The sequence below is a fragment of the Enhydra lutris genome, unplaced genomic scaffold (genome assembly GCF_002288905.1).
Source record: "Enhydra lutris kenyoni isolate GAN:26980312 unplaced genomic scaffold, ASM228890v2 scaffoldscaffold5, whole genome shotgun sequence".
NCBI lineage: Eukaryota > Metazoa > Chordata > Mammalia > Carnivora > Mustelidae > Enhydra > Enhydra lutris.
The window spans coordinates 2,764,606-2,788,909 of NW_019154089.1; the positions used below are offsets into that span (position 1 = coordinate 2,764,606).

The 24,304-nt window shown below is 36.9% G+C and overlaps 1 protein-coding gene across 4 annotated transcripts in view; it reads left to right on the forward strand.

The window, feature by feature from the left end:
• Positions 1-3,217: 3,217 nt before the first annotated feature.
• Positions 3,218-24,304, forward strand: part of LOC111141297 (family with sequence similarity 13 member B) — a 57,247-nt gene continuing 36,160 nt past the window's right edge. For 2 of the 4 annotated variants that reach the window (XM_022493751.1, XM_022493752.1), the window contains exons 1-7: positions 3,218-3,300; positions 4,518-4,709; positions 5,405-5,617; positions 6,599-6,776; positions 7,084-7,225; positions 10,597-10,692; positions 13,486-13,646. In XM_022493751.1, the coding sequence (XP_022349459.1) occupies positions 4,553-4,709; positions 5,405-5,617; positions 6,599-6,776; positions 7,084-7,225; positions 10,597-10,692; positions 13,486-13,646 (947 nt within the window). In that variant the 5' untranslated portion in view covers positions 3,218-3,300; positions 4,518-4,552. The remainder of the gene's footprint in view (positions 3,301-4,517; positions 4,710-5,404; positions 5,618-6,598; positions 6,777-7,083; positions 7,226-10,596; positions 10,693-13,485; positions 13,647-24,304) is intronic. The other 2 variants (XM_022493753.1, XM_022493754.1) reach the window with 1 other exon arrangement.

The window sequence follows — 24,304 nt, forward strand, 5'->3', positions numbered from 1 at the left end:
CCATTTGCAACAATGTGGATGGAACTAGAGGGTATTAGGCTAAGCGAAATAAGTCAGTCATAGAAAGACAATTATCATATGATCTTCCTGGTATGTGGAATTTAACAAACAAGGCAGAGGGTCATAGGGGAATAGAGGAAAAAAATGAAACAAGATGAAACCAGAGAGGGAGACAAACTATAAGATACCCTTAATCTTAGGAATAAACAGGGTGGCTGGAGGGGAGGTGGGCGGGAGGTGGGCGGGAGGTTACAGTGATTGGGTGATGGACACTGGGGAGGTATGCATAGTAATGAGCACTGGATATTAAATTAAGACTGTTGAATCACAGACCTGTACCCCTGAAACAAATAATACATTTATGTTAATTTAAAAAAGATTCTCTGCTATTAAGAAAGGTGTATGTTGCTATCATATATATGTATATGTAAGTAGAACTGAGTGGAATGCAGAAATACCTTGATCTTCAGCAGAACTCAAGTTGATAGCCTGATATATGAAGTTACACTTTCCTGAATGTACCTGTCACCTGCCATTTTGAAAATTGGTATTTAGTCGCTTTTTTTTTTTTTAATCACTCTTGCCTCATGATGTAAAATTCAAAATGATTCCTTATTTGTTGTCAGTACCACTATAGGAGGAAATAGTCATTGGTATATAAAATGATTTTTCTATTTTGGGAGTGCCTGGCTGCCTCAGTCAGTAGAGCATGTAACTCTTGATCTTGGGGTTGTGAATTTGAGTCCCATGTTGGGGAGGGTATATTGTACTTAAAACTTTAAAAAATCTTAAAATGATTTTGCTGTTCTGATTTATAATAAATTGGTTATTTTGAAAGTCTGAACATTTATTCTCTTGTGTCAAGTCTTTTATTGATTAATTGCTTTCTTTGCACTTATTGATTCTGTTTGCTAAGACATTCATCAGATCTCTTCGGGACATTTTTCTGTGGTACCTGCTAATATTTTCTTTGAGAACTGGATTTTGTAGTTTAGATGTCACATGAATTTTCTAGGGATTCCATGACAAATTACTATAAACAGGATAACTCTAAAACAATAGAAATTTTTTTTTCTCATGGATCTGGAGGCCAGAAGGCTAAAATCAAGGTGGGGGCAGGGCCATATTCCCTCCGAAGGTTCTGGGGAGGAATCTTCCTTTGCCTCTCCCAGCTTTTGGTGGCTCCTGGTGTTTCTTGTCTTGTGACTGCATAACTCACAGTTTCTCCCTCCATCTTCACATGGCCTTCTTCCCCTCTTTATGTCTCTGTGTGTCCTGTATTCTGCTGATAAGGACACCTGTCATTGGATTTAGGACTCACCCTAAAACCAGGATTTTTTTTTTTTTTTTTGAAGATTTCATTTATTTATTTGAGAGTGAGAGCCAGAGAGCACAAGCAGGGGGAGCATCAGAGAGGGAGAAGGAGAAGCAGGCTCCCACAGGGCAGGGAGCCCGACATGGGGCTTGATCCCAAGACCCTGGGATCATGACCTGAGCCAAAGGCAGAGGCCTAACCGACTGAGCCACCCAGGCGCCCTCAGGATGATTTCATCTTGAGATCCTTAACTAACTGCATATGCAAAGACCCTATTTCCAAGTAAGTTCACATTTTGAAGTCCTGGATGAACACGAATTTTGGGGGGAACAATGTTGAACCCACTACAGATAGGAAGGGAATATTTACATGGACAAGGAGTGGGGAACAAGATTAAATAATGTCAAAAACTACTTTGCATTTCGCAGGAATATTATTTTGGACCACTCTTCAGTCTAAATGCTTTTTGTACTCTGCTGATTTCCTGGTTTCATTAACAAGGCACAGAAACATTGAGTACCCATTTTAATGATACACAGAACTTGACTCTAACAGAACTCTTCTAATGAGTGTTAATTTATTGTACATCAAGCAGATTCCCATTTTCTTTATGTTGTGAAAGTATCAACCTGACTTAATGTAAGTTCATTAAACATTTTATCCCTGAAGTTAACCTCTCTAAAAGATCTTCTATAACTTAACTTTGAAGTTGTGTTTCAGATGAATAGGCTACATGTCTTAGCAGACATTTCAGGATGTTTAGGAAGTAATCATCTACCAAAGATTTGTTGTGGGAATGTGGTTTTCCTTCCGCTCCATTTTTCATGTTCTTCCTGGAGGTATATGTTACTAATAAGACATTTTTGAAAACGACACTGAATGATAATACTCTTCTGTTTACCTGGACTCTCTTGAACAGAGTACTGTAGTGTAGTTTCCTGAGCTTATTAGAAGATTTTTTTAAGTGGATTACTGGAATTCATAGAGGATGATGAAACAACAATTCACAGTTGAGACCAAATACTAAACACATTGCCAAACAAAACTCCTCTCTTCCCAGCCTATTTGCTGGTCTTTTAGTGTTAAATGCAAAGAGAGAAAACTGGTTCTCTGTCTACTACCTTCATGTATTATCTCAGTTACACAGCTGTATAAGTATTACTCTTACATAAAGGAAACCTAAGATTAGAGAGGTGAAGACATGGAAGTTGTTCAGGGTCATATGTATAGGATGGTGGAGTCAATATTTGAATATTAGCTTTTCTTAAGTGCTTTTTTCCAACATATGCTATTGTCTCTCCAAACCAGAAAGCTCAGACAACTACAGTCTTGCTAAAAAAAAAAAAAAAAAAAACCAAAACTGTTGTATACAAAGAAAAGAATGAAGTACATAAGTGCTTTTCCAAGCTTAAAATCATATTTTCAGTTCTTTGATCTGAAAAGGTTTTTGTGTTTTGTTCTGAGTATATGGGGACCCAGTGGAGGTGGGCGGGGTGTGTGTGTTCAAATGAAGGATCCACTGAGGAAGATGGATTATTTGAGTGGTGTAATCTCTGAAGATCTGTACTGTTAAAGATTCTCCTCTGCAGTTCTTTTATTTGTTTTTAGCAGAAAGATCCTTGTCCAGGTTAGCCACCATAATTTGAAACCTTGTATAAGATTTTGCCTTTTACTAGGTTACAGACAAATTTTCAGGCAGAAGAATGGTGTTCAGTATAGTTACCCTCTTAAATAATTGGGCTTCACTGCTTATTCTAGTTGCTCCTCATAGTAAGAGATGGTTTGGGAAATGAAAAGAACTGTTTTTTTTTCTTATAGATTAACTGCTGAAGTACTGATCGAGTTCTGCGTTTCTTCAATGAGGAACTACAGGCTGATCTTCTGCCATAATCTCAAACAGCCATAAATGACAAAAGAATGCTTGCTCAGTGAGGGTAGCTGGTGCAGAAGCCATTTTTTAAACTTAGGTGTTTAAGTACTCAAAGGTAAGTTTTCAAAATGGTAACTCCTATGCTATGTAAATCCACAGAAGTTTTGGAGTTGATCTGCTGTTGCTGCTATTTGATTATTAACTTGAAGTTTTGTAGTTATTACCTGGCCCCACATATGTTGAAGAATGGATCTTGCTTGTTGAAAGCTATATAAATTTATGGCATTTTTGCTTCCCCTAATTTCTTCAAGTTGAATGGATTGTTTCTTAGTCACATTGTGCAACTCTTGATCAACTGGGTACAGCTATTATGTAATTTATATAAGGATTATTTTTGCAAACTTTAGAATATTGAGTAGATTTATTATTTTGCTCTGTTCTTTCTCATGAGAAAGGAATGGTTTCTCTGATGTGATGAAAAAAAGCCCAGTTGGTGTCATTTCGTTCATTAACATCTTTTGAAAAAAGTTTTTCTTTTGAAAATACTCATTTCCCACATAAAGTAATAAATATTTTAGGAAACAAATTTTTCTTGGGATTACTTGTTGTCTGATGCTTCAGATATTTGAAACATTGTTTTCTCTCAGTACTTTAGGATCACTGTTCTACAGAGTTAAGACAAATAACTTACTACTTCTGAGTGAGATTGGCTATGGAAATTTTTCTTTGAAATAATTAATGAAATAGCAGGATTGATGAAAGAACATTCTCATTTGAAAGTTGATGTCTAGAACTGAAAAATATCCTTCATTTATAAAAACATATTGTGGCTGCTCTGTCATGTCGAATAAGAGCTGGTTGATCTTGTTCTTACTAGCCCATCATTGATGAAAAGTTATTATTAGCCCAATACTTTATAAAAAGTGATTCTCTCCTGTTTTGGGTACTTAAATTAAGAGGTTAGATGTGCTTCATATAGCACAGTACAAAAATGATTGGGTTTGGCTTTTTACCTGTGTCATTAAGCTTGGTCAGTAAAGGTCCTCTTGGAGCCGCATCTGCCCCATAATTTGTCTTTGGGACATTAATGTCCTTTGTTAAGTTTAATGATAGATGTGCCATTGTTTGATAAATGCGCAAACTATACGTAATAGAGAAAATGTTTGGATGATTGTGTTGAGCTTTATTTGTAGAATATCTTGTGGGCCCGAGAACTGGAACATAAGTAATGATGAAAACAAATTCAGGTGTAAAGCATTTTTTGTAATGTATTTAATCATCTTGTCACCTGTTGATTATTAGTCTTTTTTTTGTTTGTCTTTCATTTGGCAGAAAAGACAGCTTTGATTTCTGGCTGCAAAAAAGATATGAGGAAGAGCTCCTCCCCTTCCTTGAGTAACTGCAACTCCGTTCTTGCTAACAAAATATTTGGAATTCCACTTGATGAGCTGCAGCAGGGAGGACATCCAGACAATGAGGTTCCGTTCATAGTCCGCCATGTTGTGGACTATATTGAGGAACATGGTACACATTTCCTTACCTTGAGACTAGCCTTTGTTAAACAGTTTATCCCTTTTGACCTCGGATTTTTTTTCTTTTCTTTTTTTCCACTATGGAAAGTCCAAAATATAGTAAGGAAAAATGGTAGAAATTTCTTATGTAAAGTTATATACTTAGAAATGCCCAGCTTATAGCATTGTCTAGTGGGGTGGTAATGGAATATTTTTAATGGAGGTGGAGTGGATAAAATAAATTATCCCTCAGGACAGAGATAATATGTTCCTAAAATGTGTGATTTGAAGGTGTTTAGCCCTGTAAGGAGAGCCAAGGTTTTTTCAAAAGTGAGTATTTTGGCCATTAGTGGAGCATAAGGAATAACACAGAAGACATTGGGAGATGGAGAGGAGAAGTGAGTGGGGAGAAATTGGAGGAGAGACAAACCATGAGAGACTGTGGACTCTGAGAAACAAACTGAGGGTTTTGTTTTGGAGGGGAGGGGTTTGGGGGGGTTGGGTGAGCCTAGTAGTGGGTATTAAGGAAGGTGCATATTGCCTGGAGCACTGGGTGTGGCACATAAATAATGAATCTTGGAACACTGAAAAAAAAATTAAGAAAAACCAAACAAAAAAGTGAGTATTTTAAGTTGGTTGGAAAATGAATATATATGGCCAAGTAGTCGAAGTTGAAGCTTTTTAAATTTTTACTTTGAACTAATGTAGGAGGTCTGGAGCAACAAGGACTTTTTCAAGTCAATGGAAATGCTGAGACAGTGGAGTGGCTTCGGCAGAGATACGACAGCGGAGAAGAGGTGGACTTGGTTAAGGAAGCAGATGTTCCCTCAGCTATTAGTCTTCTTAGGTTTTTCCTTCAAGAACTCCCTGAACCTGTTATCCCTGGCAGTTTGCATATTCACTTGATGCAACTTTCTCAAGGTAATATAATTTGATTCTTACCTATCAGTCATTTACCATTAATTTCAAAGTCTTTTTATCTTGTAGAAATCTTGACATGTAAACAGTAATTATAATAGTTCTGAGATTCACTTCTTATGTTCCCCTTTGGAGGACATATGCTCTTTGGGTCTGTATGGTCTAGTCAAGGGGATGGCAACTTCTTAGATCCCTGTAGTCCTGTTTACTTTTTATGACTGGTCTTAGGAAGCCTAAGCTACAGGGTGGGGAGGAGGAGAAGGAGAAGAAAAGGCAGGACACAAGAACATGGAATAGGTTGGGAAAGAAGAGAAATACATATAAAGTGGTATGTGTGGCATAATATCCAGTAATAGTGCTGTTCCTTAGTGGTGATGTTGCTGTAGGATACTATTTATCCCTGGTTTGATAGAATGTCCTAGCAAAAACCAGAAGACAGCTTTGATTCCAGGTTCAGAATGTATCTGTAGTTTGTTCTTGGACCCCTGCCTGAAGGAAATAAAATATCAATTTGGACATCAGACTTCAAGCCAAGTAAAGAAAAAAAAAAAGGCTGATTTGTATTTGTTGGGTTAGGTTTTCCGTGGTGTGGGTTAAATCTTTGTTCACTCATAGTTGTTGACTTGCATTGGCCAGTGCATTTTTACTTCTTAGGGTTGGCACTGCTTTGGAAATACAGGTACAGACATGCAAGAGACAGTATGATGAGAATTAAAACAAACATAGAGAATTTGGGCCAATGAGTAATAGGTGAGGAAAACAACCTTCAGCAATTGAGGGGTTGAATTCCTTCTCTCCAACTCTTCTCTTTACCTTAATAAGTGAAATGTGAAGCTCTAAGCCATTTGGCCTCTGGTAGAGGAAGTGAAGAGGTTTTGAATTGTTAATAGTAAAAAGGTGAGGTGGGTGGAGTAATGTGAACCTGGCAAAATATCTGAGCTTTGCTTTTACTTCATTAAAAAAACCTGTCATTATGTTTTATAGATTATAATAATGAAGATGAATTTGGAAGAAAGTTGAGGTTCCTTTTACAGCAGCTTCCACCTGTTAATTACAGTTTGTTAAAGTTTCTGTGTAGATTTTTAGCCAATGTAGCATCACATCATGAAGAAATTTGGTCTGCAAACTCTTTGGCTGCTGTCTTTGGTCCAGATGTCTTCCAGTAAGTTTTTCCACAAATTTTTATGTAATCAAAAAAAAAAAAAAATTTGTGAAATAGTGTCATTATACTATCTGCCAAGGATCATAGGTTGCCTGGTGAACCATTATTTTTTATAGTAGATCTGATTAACCCTCCGAGCGTTTCTGTGAAGAGGGTACAAATTAGGTAGGCTTTACAGATGGGAAAACTGAGGCACAGAATGATGATATAAATTGCTCAGGTTTATAAAGTGACTCATTGGTTGTCTTCTGATTTTACCTGTATTTGATTTAAGGACTTTCAGTTCAATGTAGACTTTTATTCTTAGCATTTACACAGATGTGGAAGATCTGAAAGAGCAAGAAATAGTGAGCAGGATAATGGCTGGACTTCTGGAAAATTACTATGAGTTTTTTGAGAATGAAGAGGAAGATTTCTCATCTAATGATTTAAGTTCAATTACTGAACAGGTGAGAATATTTTAAAATACTCTACTTGGAGGGAGAATTTTTAAAGAATATGCTCTGAAGGGCTTGCATAAACTCAGGTGGAGTTTTAAAGTACTGAACAAAGCAGTTCACTTGGTTATTATATGTAGTCATGGGTGACACATCCATGTAATGTATGAATATGGTATTTTTTCTTAAGTTCTCAATTTGAGTAATAAAAGGTATTGAAAGTAGAATATATGTTAGTTTGTGGGGTTAGTGTGTTTTTCTTCTAACTTAAGCATTGTTTATTTTATAAGAATGGGTGGGGTTTTTTTGCTTTTGCAAAGAAACTTTGCACATAAGAATGTAGGCAAAGGGTGAGAAGTAGAAGGTAGAGGGATAGATTAAATACAAAGTTCACACAAACTTTTAAAAATAGGAAGTTTTTCTTGATGAAAGTCACAGGTCAATAGAACAGTGCAGTCGTTTTCATTATGGGGAAGCTCACGGTAGTTTTTTAACTTTGTGACTTTGGAAAATTAACATTCATTTCTTTGGCTGCATTATATTTTGTTCTGCTGTACCTTGATGGTTGAGATAGCACAAGAACCTGGTTACTTTCTCCTTCATGAAATGAGAATATTGATGCACAATAAATTTCTTAGTGTAAAAAATTTATTTATTTGATAAATTTATTGTAAAACCACATTAATTCATACTTTTCATGTTTAGAATTTATAATTTAGGTCTATGTGGAGGTTTTTCTTTTACACTTAAGTGAAATAATTCGTCAAACTTTTATTAGGTTAAAGCCTGTGAAGTTACTTATATTTTGGGCCTGCGGTGTGGTTGCTCTTCTTTAATGAGTAAATCATTCATCTGGTTAAAATAAAATATACAGTAAAATTTCTTGGTTTACCCAAATCCACTCCTTTGCCTCCACGTTGGTTTTCTATGTATTTTTTCCAGAGTTTCATTATGCAAATATAAGTAAATATTTGCTTAGTTTTTTAAACAGGAAAGTAGCATACTGCACACACTGTTCTGCATCTTTTTTTTTTTTTTTTAAGTCAGTTAACAGTGTATCGGGAAGTCTTAACTGGAATAGAGAGAGCATATTCTTTTGTTTTTACTGCATAGATCCCTGTTGTATGGATGCAATGTTATGATTCATTTGATTTGTTGTACTTGATCTCCACTTGAAAAGGTAATAGTATGCCCCATTTTTTCAGAAGAGTCCTGGTTTATATCTCCTTATGTAATTATTAGTAGCTCCCCTTATCACTCTCATATGTATCCAGGTTTTGATGATTGATTATATGGTAATTATTTATTGATGCATATTGGGTGGATTCTCTTCATTTGCTTTTAGATTAGGAAGCAGCAACTCTTGAAAGGTAGTTTATCATACAGATTTTCATTAGTTCTTATAGGTCTTGGTTCTGATAATGTGAACTTAGAAGTTTTATTTTCTGGGTAGCCCATCTTTTGTTTAAGAGTTTCTGTACTGTTGGGGACTTTTCTGGATAAGTCTTTCTAATATTTGGAGTTGAGACCTTCTTTAGTTTTCCATGTTTTCTTCCTGTAAGCATTTATATTGTCTGATTTTCACTCCCTCTTTCCCTTCCTCCCTTTTTCTTTTCCTTCCCCACCCCACCTTCCTCTTTCTTTTCACGTATCAGGAATTTTTAAGGAAACAGTAACAAGACAAATTGCAGTTTGTAATGTGTTAAACTGAGGATGAAAACTGTGTGCATGTGTATACCCAAGCAGATAGAATTTGTAGCCAGAATCAGTGATCCATATTTTTTGAACTTCTGTCATATACAGCTCCTGACTTAAAAACTTGGTTAGAATAAAGAAGTAACACATCTCTTCAAAATCATTCTTGCTTTATAGAAAACGATAAGAAGAGGGCAAGGAGATTTTCCTTAAACCATTAATGTCTTTTGATGCCCATAAGAAATCCCATCTTTGGGGAATTGTGTGTCACTTCTTTCCCTAAAGTTTTAGTTGAGGTGTGCCTGGCTAGCTTATTTGGTAGAACATATGACTCTTGATCTTGGGGTTGTAAATTCAAGCCCTAAGTTGAGCATAGAAATTACTTAAAAAAAAAAAAATCTTAAAAAAAAGAAATTACATTTTAGTTTAGTGATTTATTTAGTTAAAATTAATGGCTGCTCAAAATGAAATAATATGCATACGTTTGTGTTACTCATTTTCTACATATCTAAGATGATTTGATTTCTAAGACAATAATGATGCAAATATGCCCTACTACTTATATCTTGATGACTCTGAAGTCTTCAGGGTATGCCTTGACTGTGTTTTATGTTGTGTAATTCTCTGATGTACAGTGGAATAACTCACATGTAATGCATTTGTGTTTTTATATTTCTTTAAGCACTAAAAAATGTTAAGAAAACTTAACATATGTTGTGCTTTACATTAAATAGATTAGTGGTTAATTAACACCAGGACATAGTGTTGAATTCTGTGAATTTGCCCATGGATAGAAAAGAGGATATTAGGGGTCACTGGGTGGCTTAGTCAGTTGAGTCCAGTTCTTGATTTCGGCTCAGGTCTGGATCTCAGGGTCATGAGATCGAGCCCCATATTGGGCTCTGTGCTCATTGCAAAGTCTGTGTGTACCTATCCCTTTGCTCCTCCCGCTGCTTTTGCCCTCTCTTTCTCAAATAAATAAATAAAATCTTTAAAAAAAAAAAAGAGGATGTTAGTATATTGAGTAGAATGTACTCAATAAATGGAGTAGTGCTGTGAGTTGTAGGAGACAGGGATGTATATTTAATTATTTTGGCCCATATTGCTAATTACCCGAATCTGGTTTCTTACCTATTTTAATCACATTTCTGAACTATAAGTAGGTTACAGTAGTAGGCAGATACCTGAAAGCTTGCTTTCTTTAAAGCAGTTCTGATAACTTCAATTTGACTTGTGAGGCTGAAGTGATAGATATTGAGTGAAAGTAAAATTTCCTCAAACTTAGCACATTTTGGTTGTATTTTCAAATTGACCTAATTTAAATCCTCATATTTAAATCCCCTAATTTCTTATCCCCGTATTTAAAGATATGGGTAGATCTGGCCCATCCCTTATTATTTTTCTTCTGATTTTGATATTTGAAGGAAGTAAAGTTAATCTAGGACTCTGTTCTGTTGGAATTTCATCCCACTGATGCAAGTATTTTGCTGCTAGAGCCTTTTCAAGGTGGTAGATATTTCTATTAATAGTGTGAGAGAGATGACTGGCGATGATGAATAGGGAGTGTTTGAGAAATGACCCAGAGTTGGTGGACAGGTTCTTTGTATGGGATCCCTACTTGAATGCAAATTCAGTAGAGTGGTTTGAAGATGTAGGTGATAATTATGTTTCTTTATACATTTGAGAAGGCAGGTAGCAGCGTTCTCCACAAGCTGGAGTCTGGAGAGCAGGCATTTCACGAGGCCCTAGAGAAGGGAATTACAGCAGTCAAAGAAAGAAGAGATGTAAGTATGGATGAGGATTTTCCATAAGTGGAGTGAGTGGTTTTCCATGAGTGGAGTTGAGGCAGTTGCATATGTAGGGCAGGTTCGGAATAACTTAGGAATAGATAGAGCACTGATAAGTAGAAGGTCAGGCTGACAAGGAGAGGATTGAGAATTTTTAAAGTATGGGGTGAGAGAGGGCATTTTAAAGTTTTTAATACTTATTCTTAGCCAAACTAATTTAGTCATTTCTTACTATAGGAAGTTATATTTGGAGGCCTGGGAGATGAGGGGAGGGTGGGAAGAAAATCCCATTAGGCTACTTTTTGTGTTGTATCTTACTGAATGATTATTGGTGAAAATACTGAACAATGTCAGTTGGTTTACGTAAAGCTTATTGAATTGAATATAATGTGTTCAAAGTAATTGAGTATAAAGTATTTGTAATTCCTAAGAGCTCTTGACTGTAGGTATAAACTAGTTTTTAAAACATCTACTGTAGCATGTTAAAATAGCAGTACCTCTCTACTGAAAATTTGTGGAATGAATAAATATTTATTCTCAGCTTAAATAACCATCTTAAATAAAAATTTTTTAAATATACTATTGTGGTACCCAAACCTTTATTGATCAGCCGCAGTAATTCCCATTTACTACCTCTGAAAACAGTATTTTCTTGCCATTTTTTTTTCCTGCTTGAGTTACCAGGTAGATGTTAAGTATATTCTTGAATTTCATTAATTTATTAAATACATCTGGGGAAAAATGAAGGTTATTTTCCATGTGATTCTGTTTAAAAACTGATTTATCATATGAAATTTTGATCTTTGTATGTAAATCTTACCGTTCAGTTAATGATCATTTACTGATTTTTAGTATTTTCATCATTGTTCAACATGATGGGGATAGACGAGGGTTAGCATTTAGAAGCACAGCAAATTTAGCTGAATCTGCTGCATATGCTTTATATATATGAAGTAAATGGTTCACAAATTGAGGTCTTTAAGTATTTTTTTTTTTTTTAAGATTTTATTTATTTATTTGACAGATCACAAGCAGGCAGAGAGGCAGGCAGAGAGAGAGGAGGAAGCAGGCTCCCCTAGAGAGCAGAGAGCCCGATGCGGGGCTCGATCCCAGGACTCTGAGATCATGACCTGAGCCGAAGGCAGCGGCTTAACCCACTGAGCCACCCAGGCGCCCCGGTCTTTAAGTATTTTTGTTAGTAATGAATTTTTAGTGACCCAGATGACTAGTGACCTTGATACACAGGGGTTGAGAGCTCCTGCTTTAGTTTGGTGGCAAATACTCTCTGTCTGTCTCAAAAAAGAAGTGATGTTAAATGTAGAAACTAGGCTCTACGCTATATAGAAATAATTCCAGTTACAATGATAGCTATTATTTATTGCTTAGTATGTATAGACACTATAGAAGAGCTTGCATATATTATTTAATCCTTTCAACTAGCCTTATAAGGTAGGTAGTATGTATAGCATCTCCATTTTATTCATAGGCTTGGAGAAGTTAAGTAAGTTGAGGGATAGTTAAGGGCACAGTAGGAATGTGAAATATATATCTTTCTGCCTTCAGAGTCTGGCTTTTAAGTACTTACTGTGTTACACTTGAAAGCAGGCAGTCTATACTTGTTGATTACAAGTGTGCTAGAATGCCATGGAGAAATTACCTATCTTCTGGTTAAAGTTTACTTTCTGAGGGTATTCTAGCAACTGTGTTTTGACTGTCGGGAAAGAGTACCTCTCTTACACACAGTGGTAAATTTATTTTAGGTATTTCCAGTGCATTTGGCTAGAATGGATAAAGGTATACTTTTACTGCTCTGTGTTTTCAATGACTAGTATTAAATTATAAAAGATGTTAAGATATTTTATGGCTAGTTTCTTCTTTGGGATAGCTTGACAAGTTATTTTCTCATTTGGAAATATTTTGTGGGGGTTTTCCTTTTTCGATATTCATTGTCTTTTTATCAGAATGATTATTTACTTATGTAGCCAGTTTGATAATGGAAGACATTTTATAGCCCCTGCCAGAAAGAAAATTATAGCCTTGAGTTGTGTTTACTGGCCAAAACAATGAGTTCCCCCTTGTAAGGTCCAGTCTCTATGAAAAATTCCATCTGAATCATTTAGAAGTTAGCTGACATTTTCTTTTTTTTTTTTTTTTATTTGACAGAGATCACAAGTAGGTGGAAAGGCAGGCAGAGAGAGAGGAAGGGAAGGAGGCTCCCTTCTGAGCAGAGAGCCCGATGCAGGGTTTACAGGGCTCGATCCCAGGACCCTGGGATCATGACCTGAGCCTAAGGCAGAGGCTTTAACCCACTGAGCCACACAGGTGCTCCTAGCTGACATTTTCTAAAACATAGTTAACACCTTAAGGCAAAATTTCTCTGCCCTTTTCCAGCACTTATACTATATTAAAATCACTTGCTAAATGCACCTGGAAATTGAGAGGTTAGTTGGAAGTCTTCATAACTATTTAGTCTGTAAAACTGATTGGTAGGAAATGAAGATTTTTTAATGTTAACTAACTGCAGTGTGCAGGGTTTTCATTGTTTACATTCATACTCATATTCCTAGTGATATACTAAGGTAATCATAAGTTTGTGCTTTAAAATGTTAAGTTTGGTTTGCGGTTTTCTTCTAATATGGGAGAGTGGCAATTGCTTAGTCTGTTAGGAAAATTGGTCCTAGGAAATGAAGTAAAAAATGAGTTGTGTTAAAATTTTCTTAGAATAGTATATTTTAGATAATGCCAATTAAGTTATATTAAATTTTGATTTTCAATTTCTTATTTATATAGGTTAATGAACTTTCTGAGGAAGAAGAGGAAGACGAAAAGCTGGAACATATAGAAGAACTTCCAGAAGAGGGTGCAGAAAAATCAAGTGACATGGCAGAGGTGGTACAATTAAGGATGACTGAGGACATCCTGGAACCAAGTAGTGTTACAGCATCAACAAGGTAGTATTTCAGTTGAAAGAACTTTAGCTTTTGAACATTTTATTCTAGATGTAGATTCACTGAAGCACTGAATCATGCAAATTGTAATAGTGTGTGAAAGATTAGTTTGTGTGTGGAGGCATCTGTGTAGCTCAGTCAGTTAAGCATCTGCTTTCGGCTCAGGTTATGATCCCGGGGTCCTGAGATGGAGCCCTGCATTGGGCTCCCTGCTCAGTGGGAAATCTGCTGCTCTCTCTCTCTCTGTTGCACTCCCCCTGCTCATGCATGCGCTTGCTCTTTCTCTCGCTTGCTTACTCTCTCTCAAATCTTAAAAAAAAAAGATTGATGTGTGTGTAAAAAAGAGCAATGAGAAAATTTTAAGCAAATCTGCTAAGAAAATTTCAGGTATTAGCCTTTATATTTCTCTCCCTCCCAACCTTTTAAAAAAGATTTTATGTATTTGAGAGAGACAGGGTGAGAGAACACAAGCGGGGGGAGTGCAACAGGGGGAGAGGGAGAAGCTGACTTCCCACTGAGCAGGAGCCTGACATGAGGCTTGATCCCAGAACCCCAAGATCATGACCCGAGCCCAAGGCAGACAGACACTCAACCAACTGAGCCACCCAGGTGCCCCTAGTATTTAGACTTCTTTTTCAAAAGAAAACCTCTTACATTTATTCTTAAAATTTGTTTTTGTATTTTTAGTATGTTTTAGTTGAGTTGGGTGAAATTTAAGAACCTTTGGAAATGGAATGATAGTGTGGTTGAATTGACTTGTATTTCCAACTTCTGGGTTAGAACTAGGTTGTTAGGCTGTAAGGAGAGAACTCCGATACGGTAAGATAGTTCTTCCCAATCTTTTCATGTAGGAAGGGATAATATTCACATGGCATACTGTGTAAACTTCATAAATGTAGTAGGGTGGAGGCACTGTCTTAGTGCATAGGTGGAGTCATTGGATACACTGTTTAGGAAGCTTTATTTATTTATTAAGATTTTATTTATTTGTCAGAGAGCAAGCAAGTGCACAAGCAGTGGGAGAGCAGCAGGTAGAGGTTTTGGATGATTGATTGCATGGAAGTAAAAAAAAAAAATACATTCTTTGATTGCCCACCATGGATGAAAGAAAAATAGGGAAAAATAGCCCTAGAATGCACAAGCCCTAGCATATAGGGAGCTATGTATAAATTTGTTTTATGAAATTAGTGGATACTGGAGATTGAACTTTTGGTAGCTTTTAATGTTCTATTTTTTTGAGTTTTTCTGAGAGGTGGTTCATGAACATAGTATTAGGTATCTACTCTATTTCTTTTCACAAATAGCTGTGGGAAAATATGTTAGACCCTAGGGAAATAAACCTTTAGTGATGGTTTAAAATAGCCATTCTCAAACTTCCTGTTTTCAAATGTTACATTCTTAAAAATTATTGACTCCAAAGACCTTTGTTAATGTTGATTATACCGATGGGCATTTACCATGTTGTAAATTAAAAACAGCATGTTTGAGGCACTGGAAGTGTTTCTTTGTAGACTTGTAGTTGGGAAAATGCTTATGTACAGCTATTTATGACTGAAGAGGCTTTTTCTTTTTGTTTTTATGTGTTTTTTTTTCTTTGTTTTACCTAACAGTTTTTTGACTGATAAATTCCTCCTCCTTTGTTAGTTTTATTTTTTTTTATTTTTTTATTTTTTAAGATTTTATTTATTTATTTGATAGACAGAGATCACAAGTAGACAGACAGGCAGGCAGAGAGAGAGAGGGAAGCAGGCTCCCCGCTGAGCAGAGAGCCCGATGTGGGACTCGATCCCAGGACCCTGAGATCATGACCCAAGCCGAAGGCAGTGGCTTAACCCACTGAGCCACCCAGGCGCCCCTCCTTTGTTAGTTTTAGATCAGCAGTTCTCAGACTTGATCTTATAACACCCTTATACACTTAAAAATTATTTAGGACCCGAAGAACTTTTCTTTTCGTGGGTTGTAATTATTGGTATTTACTATATTAGGAATTAAAACTGAGAAATTTATATATATTTATAAAGTAGCAATAAACCTATTACATGTTAATGTAAAAATTTTATTTATTTATTTATTTTTTAAAAGATTTTATTTATTCATTTGAGATAGAGACAGAGAGAGCACAAGCAGGGGTAGAGAAGCGAGGGAGAGGGAGAAGGAAACTCCCTGCTGAGTCGGGAGCTGGACATGGGGCTTAGTCCCAGGACCTGGAGATCACGACCTAAGCTGAAGGCAGACCTTAACCATGTGAGGCACGCAAGTGCCCCCTTAATGTAAAATTTTAAAATGTAACTGTGTTTTCCAAAATCTCCAAAAACCTTCTTAGTGAAAAATTTTTTAGTGGCTTGTTTTATATTTTTACAGATATAAGTGTCTTTAATGTCTGGCTTAGTAGATGACAGCTGAATTCTTTTTTTTTTTTTTTTTTTTAATTTTTTTTTTTTTTTAAAGATTTTATTTATTTATTTGTCAGAGAGAGAGAGGGAGAGAGAGCAAGCACAGGCAGACAGAATGGCAGGCAGAGGCAGAGGGAGAAGCAGGCTCCCCGATGAGCAAGGAGCCCGATGTGGGACTCGATCCCAGGACGCTGGGATCATGACCTGAGCCGAAGGCAGCTGCTTAACCAACTGAGCCACCCAGGCGTCCCGACAGCTGAATTCTTGCATTTTCCTCTGTATTGCATTTCTTGTTGTTTGTTATTTTGGTTAAAGTATGTGAAGAAAATTTGCCATCACACCAGTATGTAGTTAGAAATAGAATATTCGTAGTCTTTTCAGGTAATTGTGTGTCCATTCTTCTTTGATAATAGGCCAAAACATTGAGTAGCAGCTTCTTCAAAGTTATTTGTATTATGAAATTTGAAACCATATCTGTGTTTTTTTTCAGCTCTGATCTTTTGGTCTGTCTTGTGCTGTGATTTTATTTATGCTTGATTTTGTAACTTGGTATATTGGGCATTTAGAAAATGCAGCTTAAGGGAGTTATTCAGCTCTTCCAAATGATGATACATTTTGTTATATAATATCAACAGTTCACATTCTTTAATATCACCATTGATTATATCAAAAGTGTCTTTTAAGTACTGGGACATTAGTGAGTTCATGGTAAAAATAAAGGTTTTCCACAATTCAGATTTTTTCTGAAAACTTAAATTTTATCAGTACTGTCACTTGCTTTTCTTGAAGTCTCAGTCTTACTCATTTTTGAGAAGATGTCTGCCACATATTCAGGTTGAAGTAACCATAGTTTGTCAGCCTGTCTCAATTGAAAATGGTGTTCTGTGATAAAACTTCAGCTCACAATTTAGACAAGACAGGCATTGTACTGCATTATGCGGCAGAAGTGTTTTATGTGTGCTTCCCATTTTGTGACACCAAATATTAAATGAAGTGTACTCAGGGTTGAGATAAAACTAATAATTTTTACTGCTTCTTCATCAAGGACTAGTCCTCTATTAAAAAAATTACAAGTAGGTGGTGGTAAAGAATGCAGTGGCCCTGGTACAGTCGTGTATGACTTGCCTGGATTTATGCTAAGACCTCAGCATTTTTTTGGCCATTGATACTGTATCATCATGCAAATGTCAGCACAGTGGAAAAGGCAAATACTATGAAAATAGCTTTGGTCTTTTGGTTCACAGACCATCCTTTGACAACCGGTGGTTTAAATATTTATGTAGCAGTGGTGTTGATTGGTCTATTCATTCATTCTTCCTCCCTCCCTCTCTTTTCATTTCTTCTTTCTTTCTTTCTCTCTTAAGATTTTATTTGAGAGAGAAAGAGTGCACGTGCCTGTGCACAAGTGAGGGGCAGAGGAAGAGGGAGAAGCGGGCTCCCCATTGAGCAGGGAACCCCAGTGAAAGTCTCGGTCCCCAGGATCCTGGGATCCTGACCTGAGCCAAAGGCAGACACTTAACCAACTGAGCCATTGAGGCACCCCAACATCTATTATTTCTTTGTATTGTTTGCTGTTAGTCATATTTTGTGACAGTTGACCTGATAGCAGAGAGGAAAAAATGGTGGGGTTTAGGTTTAAGTAGCTTAGGGTACACAAAAAGCATCAGTCTTATCCATGAGGTCCATGGAAATCTCAAGATCAGTTTCAAAGTACCTTTAGAAAGCATAAAATGTGCTTTCTATCCACATATTTATCTGTTACTTAGCTTTGCTATTTAAATATACAGATTTTAGGGGAATTCTTACTTTTAAAAAACATTTTTAAAAAGATTTTATTTTAATATTTATTATTATTAGAGAAGGCATGAGGTGTGGGGAGGGGTAGATGGAAGAGGGACAAGCAGAATCTCTGCTGACCACGGAGCCCAGTGTGGAACTTGATCTCAGGACCCTGGGATCATGACCCAAGTGGAAAGGAGAGGCTCTAACCCACTAAGCCACCTAGGCGCCTATAAATTTTTTTTTTTTAAAGATTTTATTTATTTATTTGACAGACAGAGATCACAAGTAGGCAGAAAGGCAGGCAGAGAGAGAGGGGGAGGCAGGCTTCCTGCTGAGCAGAGAGCCCAAAGCTGGGCTCCATCCCAGGACCCTGAGATCATGACCTGAGCCGAAAGCAGAGGCTTTAACCCACAGAGCCACCCAGGTGCCCCAAGCACCCCTACCTTTAAAATATTTAAGACAGGTGGGGGAGTTCTGAATAAGTTCTTAACTTTTTTTTTCTGAACACGTTCTTAACTTTTTTTTTTTTTTTTTTTTTTAACATTTGTGCCTCATAATCTTTTACGTAGGCTTCAGGTTTAGGCAAATTTTAACTTATGCTCATATTTACAGAAATACACAGCAAAAAGTTAATTGGCATTATTATAGACTTCATTTATAGTTGTCCCTCCCCCCCTTTTTTTTGAGAGAGAAAGAGAGCATGCACATATGTGCATGTGTGAGTTGTGAATTGGGGAGCAGAGGGAGAGAGAGAATCTCTAGCAGGTTCCACACCCACAGGAACCTGACTTGGGGCTTAATCCCATGACCTCATTGCCCCAAGATCATGACCTGAGCTGAAATCAAAAGTGGGATAGTTAACTGACGGAGTCCTCTAGAAGTCCCTACAGTTGTGCTTTTAATGCCTTGCTAAAACTTGGGATTTAGAAATGGAAATTTCGGTATTCTTTTTATTGGCTGTGGTGGGCTGCTTCTTTTTTTTTTTTTTTTTTTTAAGATTTTATTTGGGAGAGAGAATGAGCAGTTGGGTGGGGCAGAGGGAAAGAGAGAGAGAGAATGAGAATGAGAGGCATACTCCCCACTGAGCAGGAATCCTTGTGCGGGGCTCCATCCCAGGATCCAGAGATCATAACCTGAGCCACCCAGGCACCCTGGTAGGGCTTCATTTTTGTGAGTTCGTTGGTTACTGGTGGTTTGTTCTTTTTGATACAGAAAAGAAGATGTAGTGATTGAGGAAGAGCTCTGAGTTTAGGGTTTTGAAATTAGTCTCTCCAACTTCATTCTGTGGATGCCTTATTGCTAAGGAAATGAGCCTTCACTGGACTACAGATAGGTGAAAAAAATAGTCATAACTTTTTCCCTTTTCATCCATTGAGTCAGTTAGTTTGCAGAATATTCATTTGGCAGATTTTTATCAATTCACCGTGTTTTCATTAGTTGGGTTCCACTTAAGTGAAAGAGAATGTATTTTGGTGAAGTATCAGATATGTTGGGTGGAAAAGAGTAGAATTTATGCTCTGGTTCATAAGAAAGGTTTATTAAAGTGAAATTTCCTTTAAAGTACCAGAGCATAATAGATATTGATAGTTTCTCTTCTCTTCCCCTTGCCCTATAAATGATGGATTTAATATTTTTATTTTATTTTTATTATTATTATTTTTTTGGTGGTCAGCAAAGCAAAGTTTATTGAGTGATAGAATACAAAGCTCCCAAAGAGGAGGGGGCCCCAAGAGGGTTGCCTGCATTTAATATTTTAAAGACTTGTAGTTGTTACAACTTAACTGACAGAAATAGTAAGGAATCTTTCTTTCTTTTTATTCTTTCATAGGTATAGGATAGTCCCAGGTTGTTGGGGAAAGTGAAGAAAGGGTTTTTGCCTTTGGCTTGAAAGGAATATATGATTTTTGTTTGTTTGTTTATTTTTTACATAAATTTGCTTTTTGAAATTACCATTTTTTTTTAAGATTTTTTTTTTTTTTTTTTTTTATTCACTTGACAGAGATCACAAGTAGGTAGAGAGACAGGCAGAGAGAGAGGAGGAAGCAGGCTCCCCGCTGAGCAGAGAGAGCCCGATGCGGGGCTCGATCCCAGGACCCTGGGATCATGACCTGAGCCGAAGGCAGAGGCTTTAACCCACTGAGCCACCCAGGCGCCCTGAAATTACCATTTTTTAAAAATAATTTTGGTGTGGTTTTGGCATAAATTATATGGAAATCCTAATTTTAGATTAGAAAAATTTACCACTAGAGCTTTTCTGAATATGGTTAGTAAATGAACAGTAGTGATACTGTACCTATTATACATCTGTTTTATCAGTTTCATAACATATTCTTGAATAGTATAGTTTCATAACATATCCTCGAATAGTATAGTATGACTAATGAAAACAAACAGATTGGTTTTTCTGCTTTAAATTGGATTAGGCTGAAATATTCTTATAAAAGTTATATTCTTATAGAAGTTCTACCCATACTCAAAATTTCATGCCCTTTTCCTGTGTCCTGAAAAGTTGGCACAGACTTGGGAAGAAATTTGCGGTTTCCTGATGAGGTCTTTCCTTGTCAGTAGTGACCTCATGTTGCAGCCTGCTTCCATTTAGACTACAGCTCTAATAATTGCTCAGCAGTTTTTATAAGCCTATCACCATCCTTCATGGTGTTTGAAGTCTCTCTATCTGCTGTTACTTGTTGGGAGATGCATTGGATTCATAATGGCTTGCAGAGCTCTGTTGCACACGTAAAATGATCTGTATCAGATTTAATTGAAGCAGAGTTGCAGTACTGTTACTGAAGTGTTATTTGTAACATCAAATAGTTGTCATTGGGAGATTGAAATAATAGTATTTCCCTATGATTACTGTATTTGAATTACAAAATCTTACAATTGGAATAAATGGCTGCAAGATTGATTTTATGTAATGTTCTCTAGAAGATTATGTGATGGTAGGCAGATTTAAAAGTAGAGTTAACAGAAGGGAGAAAAAGTTCAGAGAATGACTATAAACTTTAAACATTATACTTGACTGAGGACTTTAAAATATGCATGACCCTTGTACTTTATTGTTGGTTCTCTTAGTCTGTCTTCTTCCAGGGGGGTTTAGTGAAAACAGAATAAACATGGTCTTTATGGCATCTGTCTATATAGTATGTAAGTAATTTGACCTTAAATTTGTCAGCAACTTTTTTTTTTTTTTTTTTGAAGATTTTATTTATTTATTTGACAGAGAGAGAGATCACAAGTAGGTAGAGAGGCAGGCAGAAGGAGAGGGGGAAGCAGGCTCTCTGCTCAGCAGATGTTGGACTTGATCCCAGGACCCTGAGATCCCAAGATGTCGGACTTGATCCCAGGACCCTGAGATCATGACCTGAGCCCAAGCAGAGGCTTAACCACTGAGCCACCCAGGCGCCCCAGAAGTATTTTTCTTATGTCTTTATTAATCAGAACTCATATCCTTATGATACCTATGCTATTTTGTTGCTGATACAAATGGCATAACTGTATTGACAAATAGTTTTTACAGTTAAGTATTAGTCATGGTTTGTGCATAAGTGCTTTTTTACCCAAGGAAATTGACTATATTCTGAAAATATAAATTCTTTGAAAATAAATTCTTTGAAAACCAGATCAGTCCTTTGTCCTTTACAAGCTCAGAGAATGAAGTTGTACAGTCAGCTTTGTAGTATGAATGACAGTCTGACTTAAAAGTACAAAATCTATTTATTTGATTTATTTACTATAGCTTGTTGGGGTGGGAAGAATATTATTGAAAGGAACTGTTTATTTGATTGTCGCTGCATATTTTTTGGAGCTAAGGGACCTTTACTTTACAATATTAAGGGACCTTTACAATATTATTAAAAAGGGGTAGAAACCAAAAAGATTAATTCCTCTGCCTATCCATCCAATATAAGATTGGTAGAACTTTTCCTCTTTTTGGCTCTTTTGGATAACTGGAACATTTTATGAAAATTTAGTCATTTTGAAAGGTGGAAATATATCTAGCAACTTTAACTTCTTTAACTTATTAGTATGGGTAAGAGTTATCACTAGTTCTGATAAAAAAATGGTACTTTTGGGGCCTACCTCAGAGATTTAGGGAGGGCCCCAGAAATCTATTCTTTAAAAGCTTTTTTAAAAAATGGAAAATAAGTCATACATGCAGAAATAGGCATAAAACAAATGTTTAGCAAAACCAAGTTAGTCAAAGCATCTGTCTATGTGTATAACCACCAACTAGATCTAGACGTAAACACTGATAGTACCCCAGTAAGTCTCAGAATCCTGATCTCCACCCATCCCCCAACTAAAGGAAACCACTATGTTGACTTTTTTTTGTCAATACATAGCCTTTTAAAACATTTTTTTCTTATTATTTAAATTCAGTTGACATATAGTATATTACTAGTTTCAGAGGTAGGGTTCAGTGATTGATCAGTTGTATTTAATACCCAGTGCTCATTACATCATGTGCACTCTTTAATGTTCATCATCCAGTTACCCCATTGCCCGGTGCCCCTCCCGTTGAGCAACCCTCAGTTTGTTTCCAGTGACTAGGAGTCTCTTATGGTTTGTCTTCCTCTGATTTCATCTTGTTTTATTTTTCCCCCTCTTCCCATATGCTCCTCTGTTTTGTTTCTTAAATTCCACACATGAATGAAATCATATGATAATTATCTTTCTCTGATTGACTTATTTTGCTTAGTATAATACCCTCTAGTTCCATTTGCATTGTTGCAAATGATAAGGTTTCCTTTTTTAAAATTAAATAGAAAATTTTTTACAAGATATTATTTATTTGAGATAGAGTGAGAAAGCATGAGTTGGGGGGAGGGGCAGAGGGAGAGGAAGAAGCAGGTTTTCCACTGAGCGGGGAGCCTAATGTGGGGCTCAATCCTAGGACCCTGGGATCATGACCCAAGTTGAAGGCAGACGCTTAACCCACTGAGCCACCCAGGCACCCCTGCATATATACCTCTTAAGAAGCACAGTCAAGGGGCGCCTGGGTGGCCCAGAAAGCCTCTACCTTCAGCTCGGGTCATGATCCCAGGGTCCTGGGGTCGAGCCCTGCATTGGGCTCTCTGCTCAGAGGGGAGCCTGCTTCACCCACTTCTCTCTCTGCCTGCCTCTCTGCCTACTTGTGATATCTGTTTGTCAAATAAATAAATAAAAATCTTAAAAAAAAAAAAAAAAAAAAAGCACAGTCAAGACAGACTATTTCCATCACCCAACAGTTGGGCCCCAGACTGCCACTGATCTGCTTTCTGTCATTGTGTAGATAAAGTTAGCCTGTTTTACAATTTCATGCAAATAGAGTCTCCTACAGTAGGTAGTCTTTTGTGTCTGGCATCTCTGCTTGGCATTAGGTTGAGATGCATGTTGTTGCATGTTTCAGATGTTTGTGCCATTTATTTAGTTATTTTAAAAATATTTATTTTTAAAATTTTGTTTATTTATTTGACAGAGAGCACAAGCACGGGGAACAGCAGAGGGAGAGGGAGAGGTAGGCTCTTGGCCGATCAGAGCCCGTTGTGGGGCATGATCCAGTACCCTTGGATCATGACCTGAGCCAAAGCCAGGCGCTTAAGCAACTGAGCCACCCAGGCGCCTCTTTGTGCCTTTTATTTAAAAAAATACTGAGCGTATTCCTTTGTAAAGGATGTCCCACACCTTGTGTCTGCTTTCACCTGTTTGGGTTGATACCTTTGTTTGGCTGTTGTGAATAAAGCCTCTGTGTTTGTGCAAGTCTTCCAGTGGAATTAAGCTTTCACTTCTCTTGAGTAAATACCCAGGAGTACAATTGCTGGCTCATTTGCTAGGTTTTTTAGGGAAGTGCTAAACTGATTTCCAAAGTGATTGGGACGTTTTAAATTTCCAGCGTCAGTATAGGAAAGTTCTAGTTGCTTCACATCCTTATCTTACCAGCACTTTGATTTTACTTTTAAACATTTTAGTGGTATCCACATCTTGTTGTGGGTTTCAGTTAAACTTTTAACTATGGTAAAAATGAGGATGTTATCTATATTTTTATAATTATCAGTAGATACCGTGGTGCAGAATTTGCTAAGGAAGGCCTATTAATGGTACAGTGAATGAAGTAGTATGATTTTAGTATCGATTTTGCCTTTTTTGTAACTTGAGAACATCCTCTAGTAGTAGCATATTGCTTTTACTTCTGGGAAGGAATACAGAGTATTCATTGAGCCCTTATACTATCCTAGATGAGGTTGTTTTGTTGGGGGTAGTAGTCTACATTTTTCCTTTGAGCCTTGGAATTTAGGTCAGTGTTTCTCCAAGTGAGCACCAAATGAAGTAGTTGGCGCCACACACACACACACACACACAAGGGTATGTATATTTATTTTTTTGTGTGAAAAATAATTTTTTAAAAAAGATTTATTCATTTGAGAGAGAGAATGAGAGACAGAGAGTGTGAGAGGGAGGAGGCTGGTCAGCGGGAGAAGCAGACTCCCCACCAAGCAGGGAGCC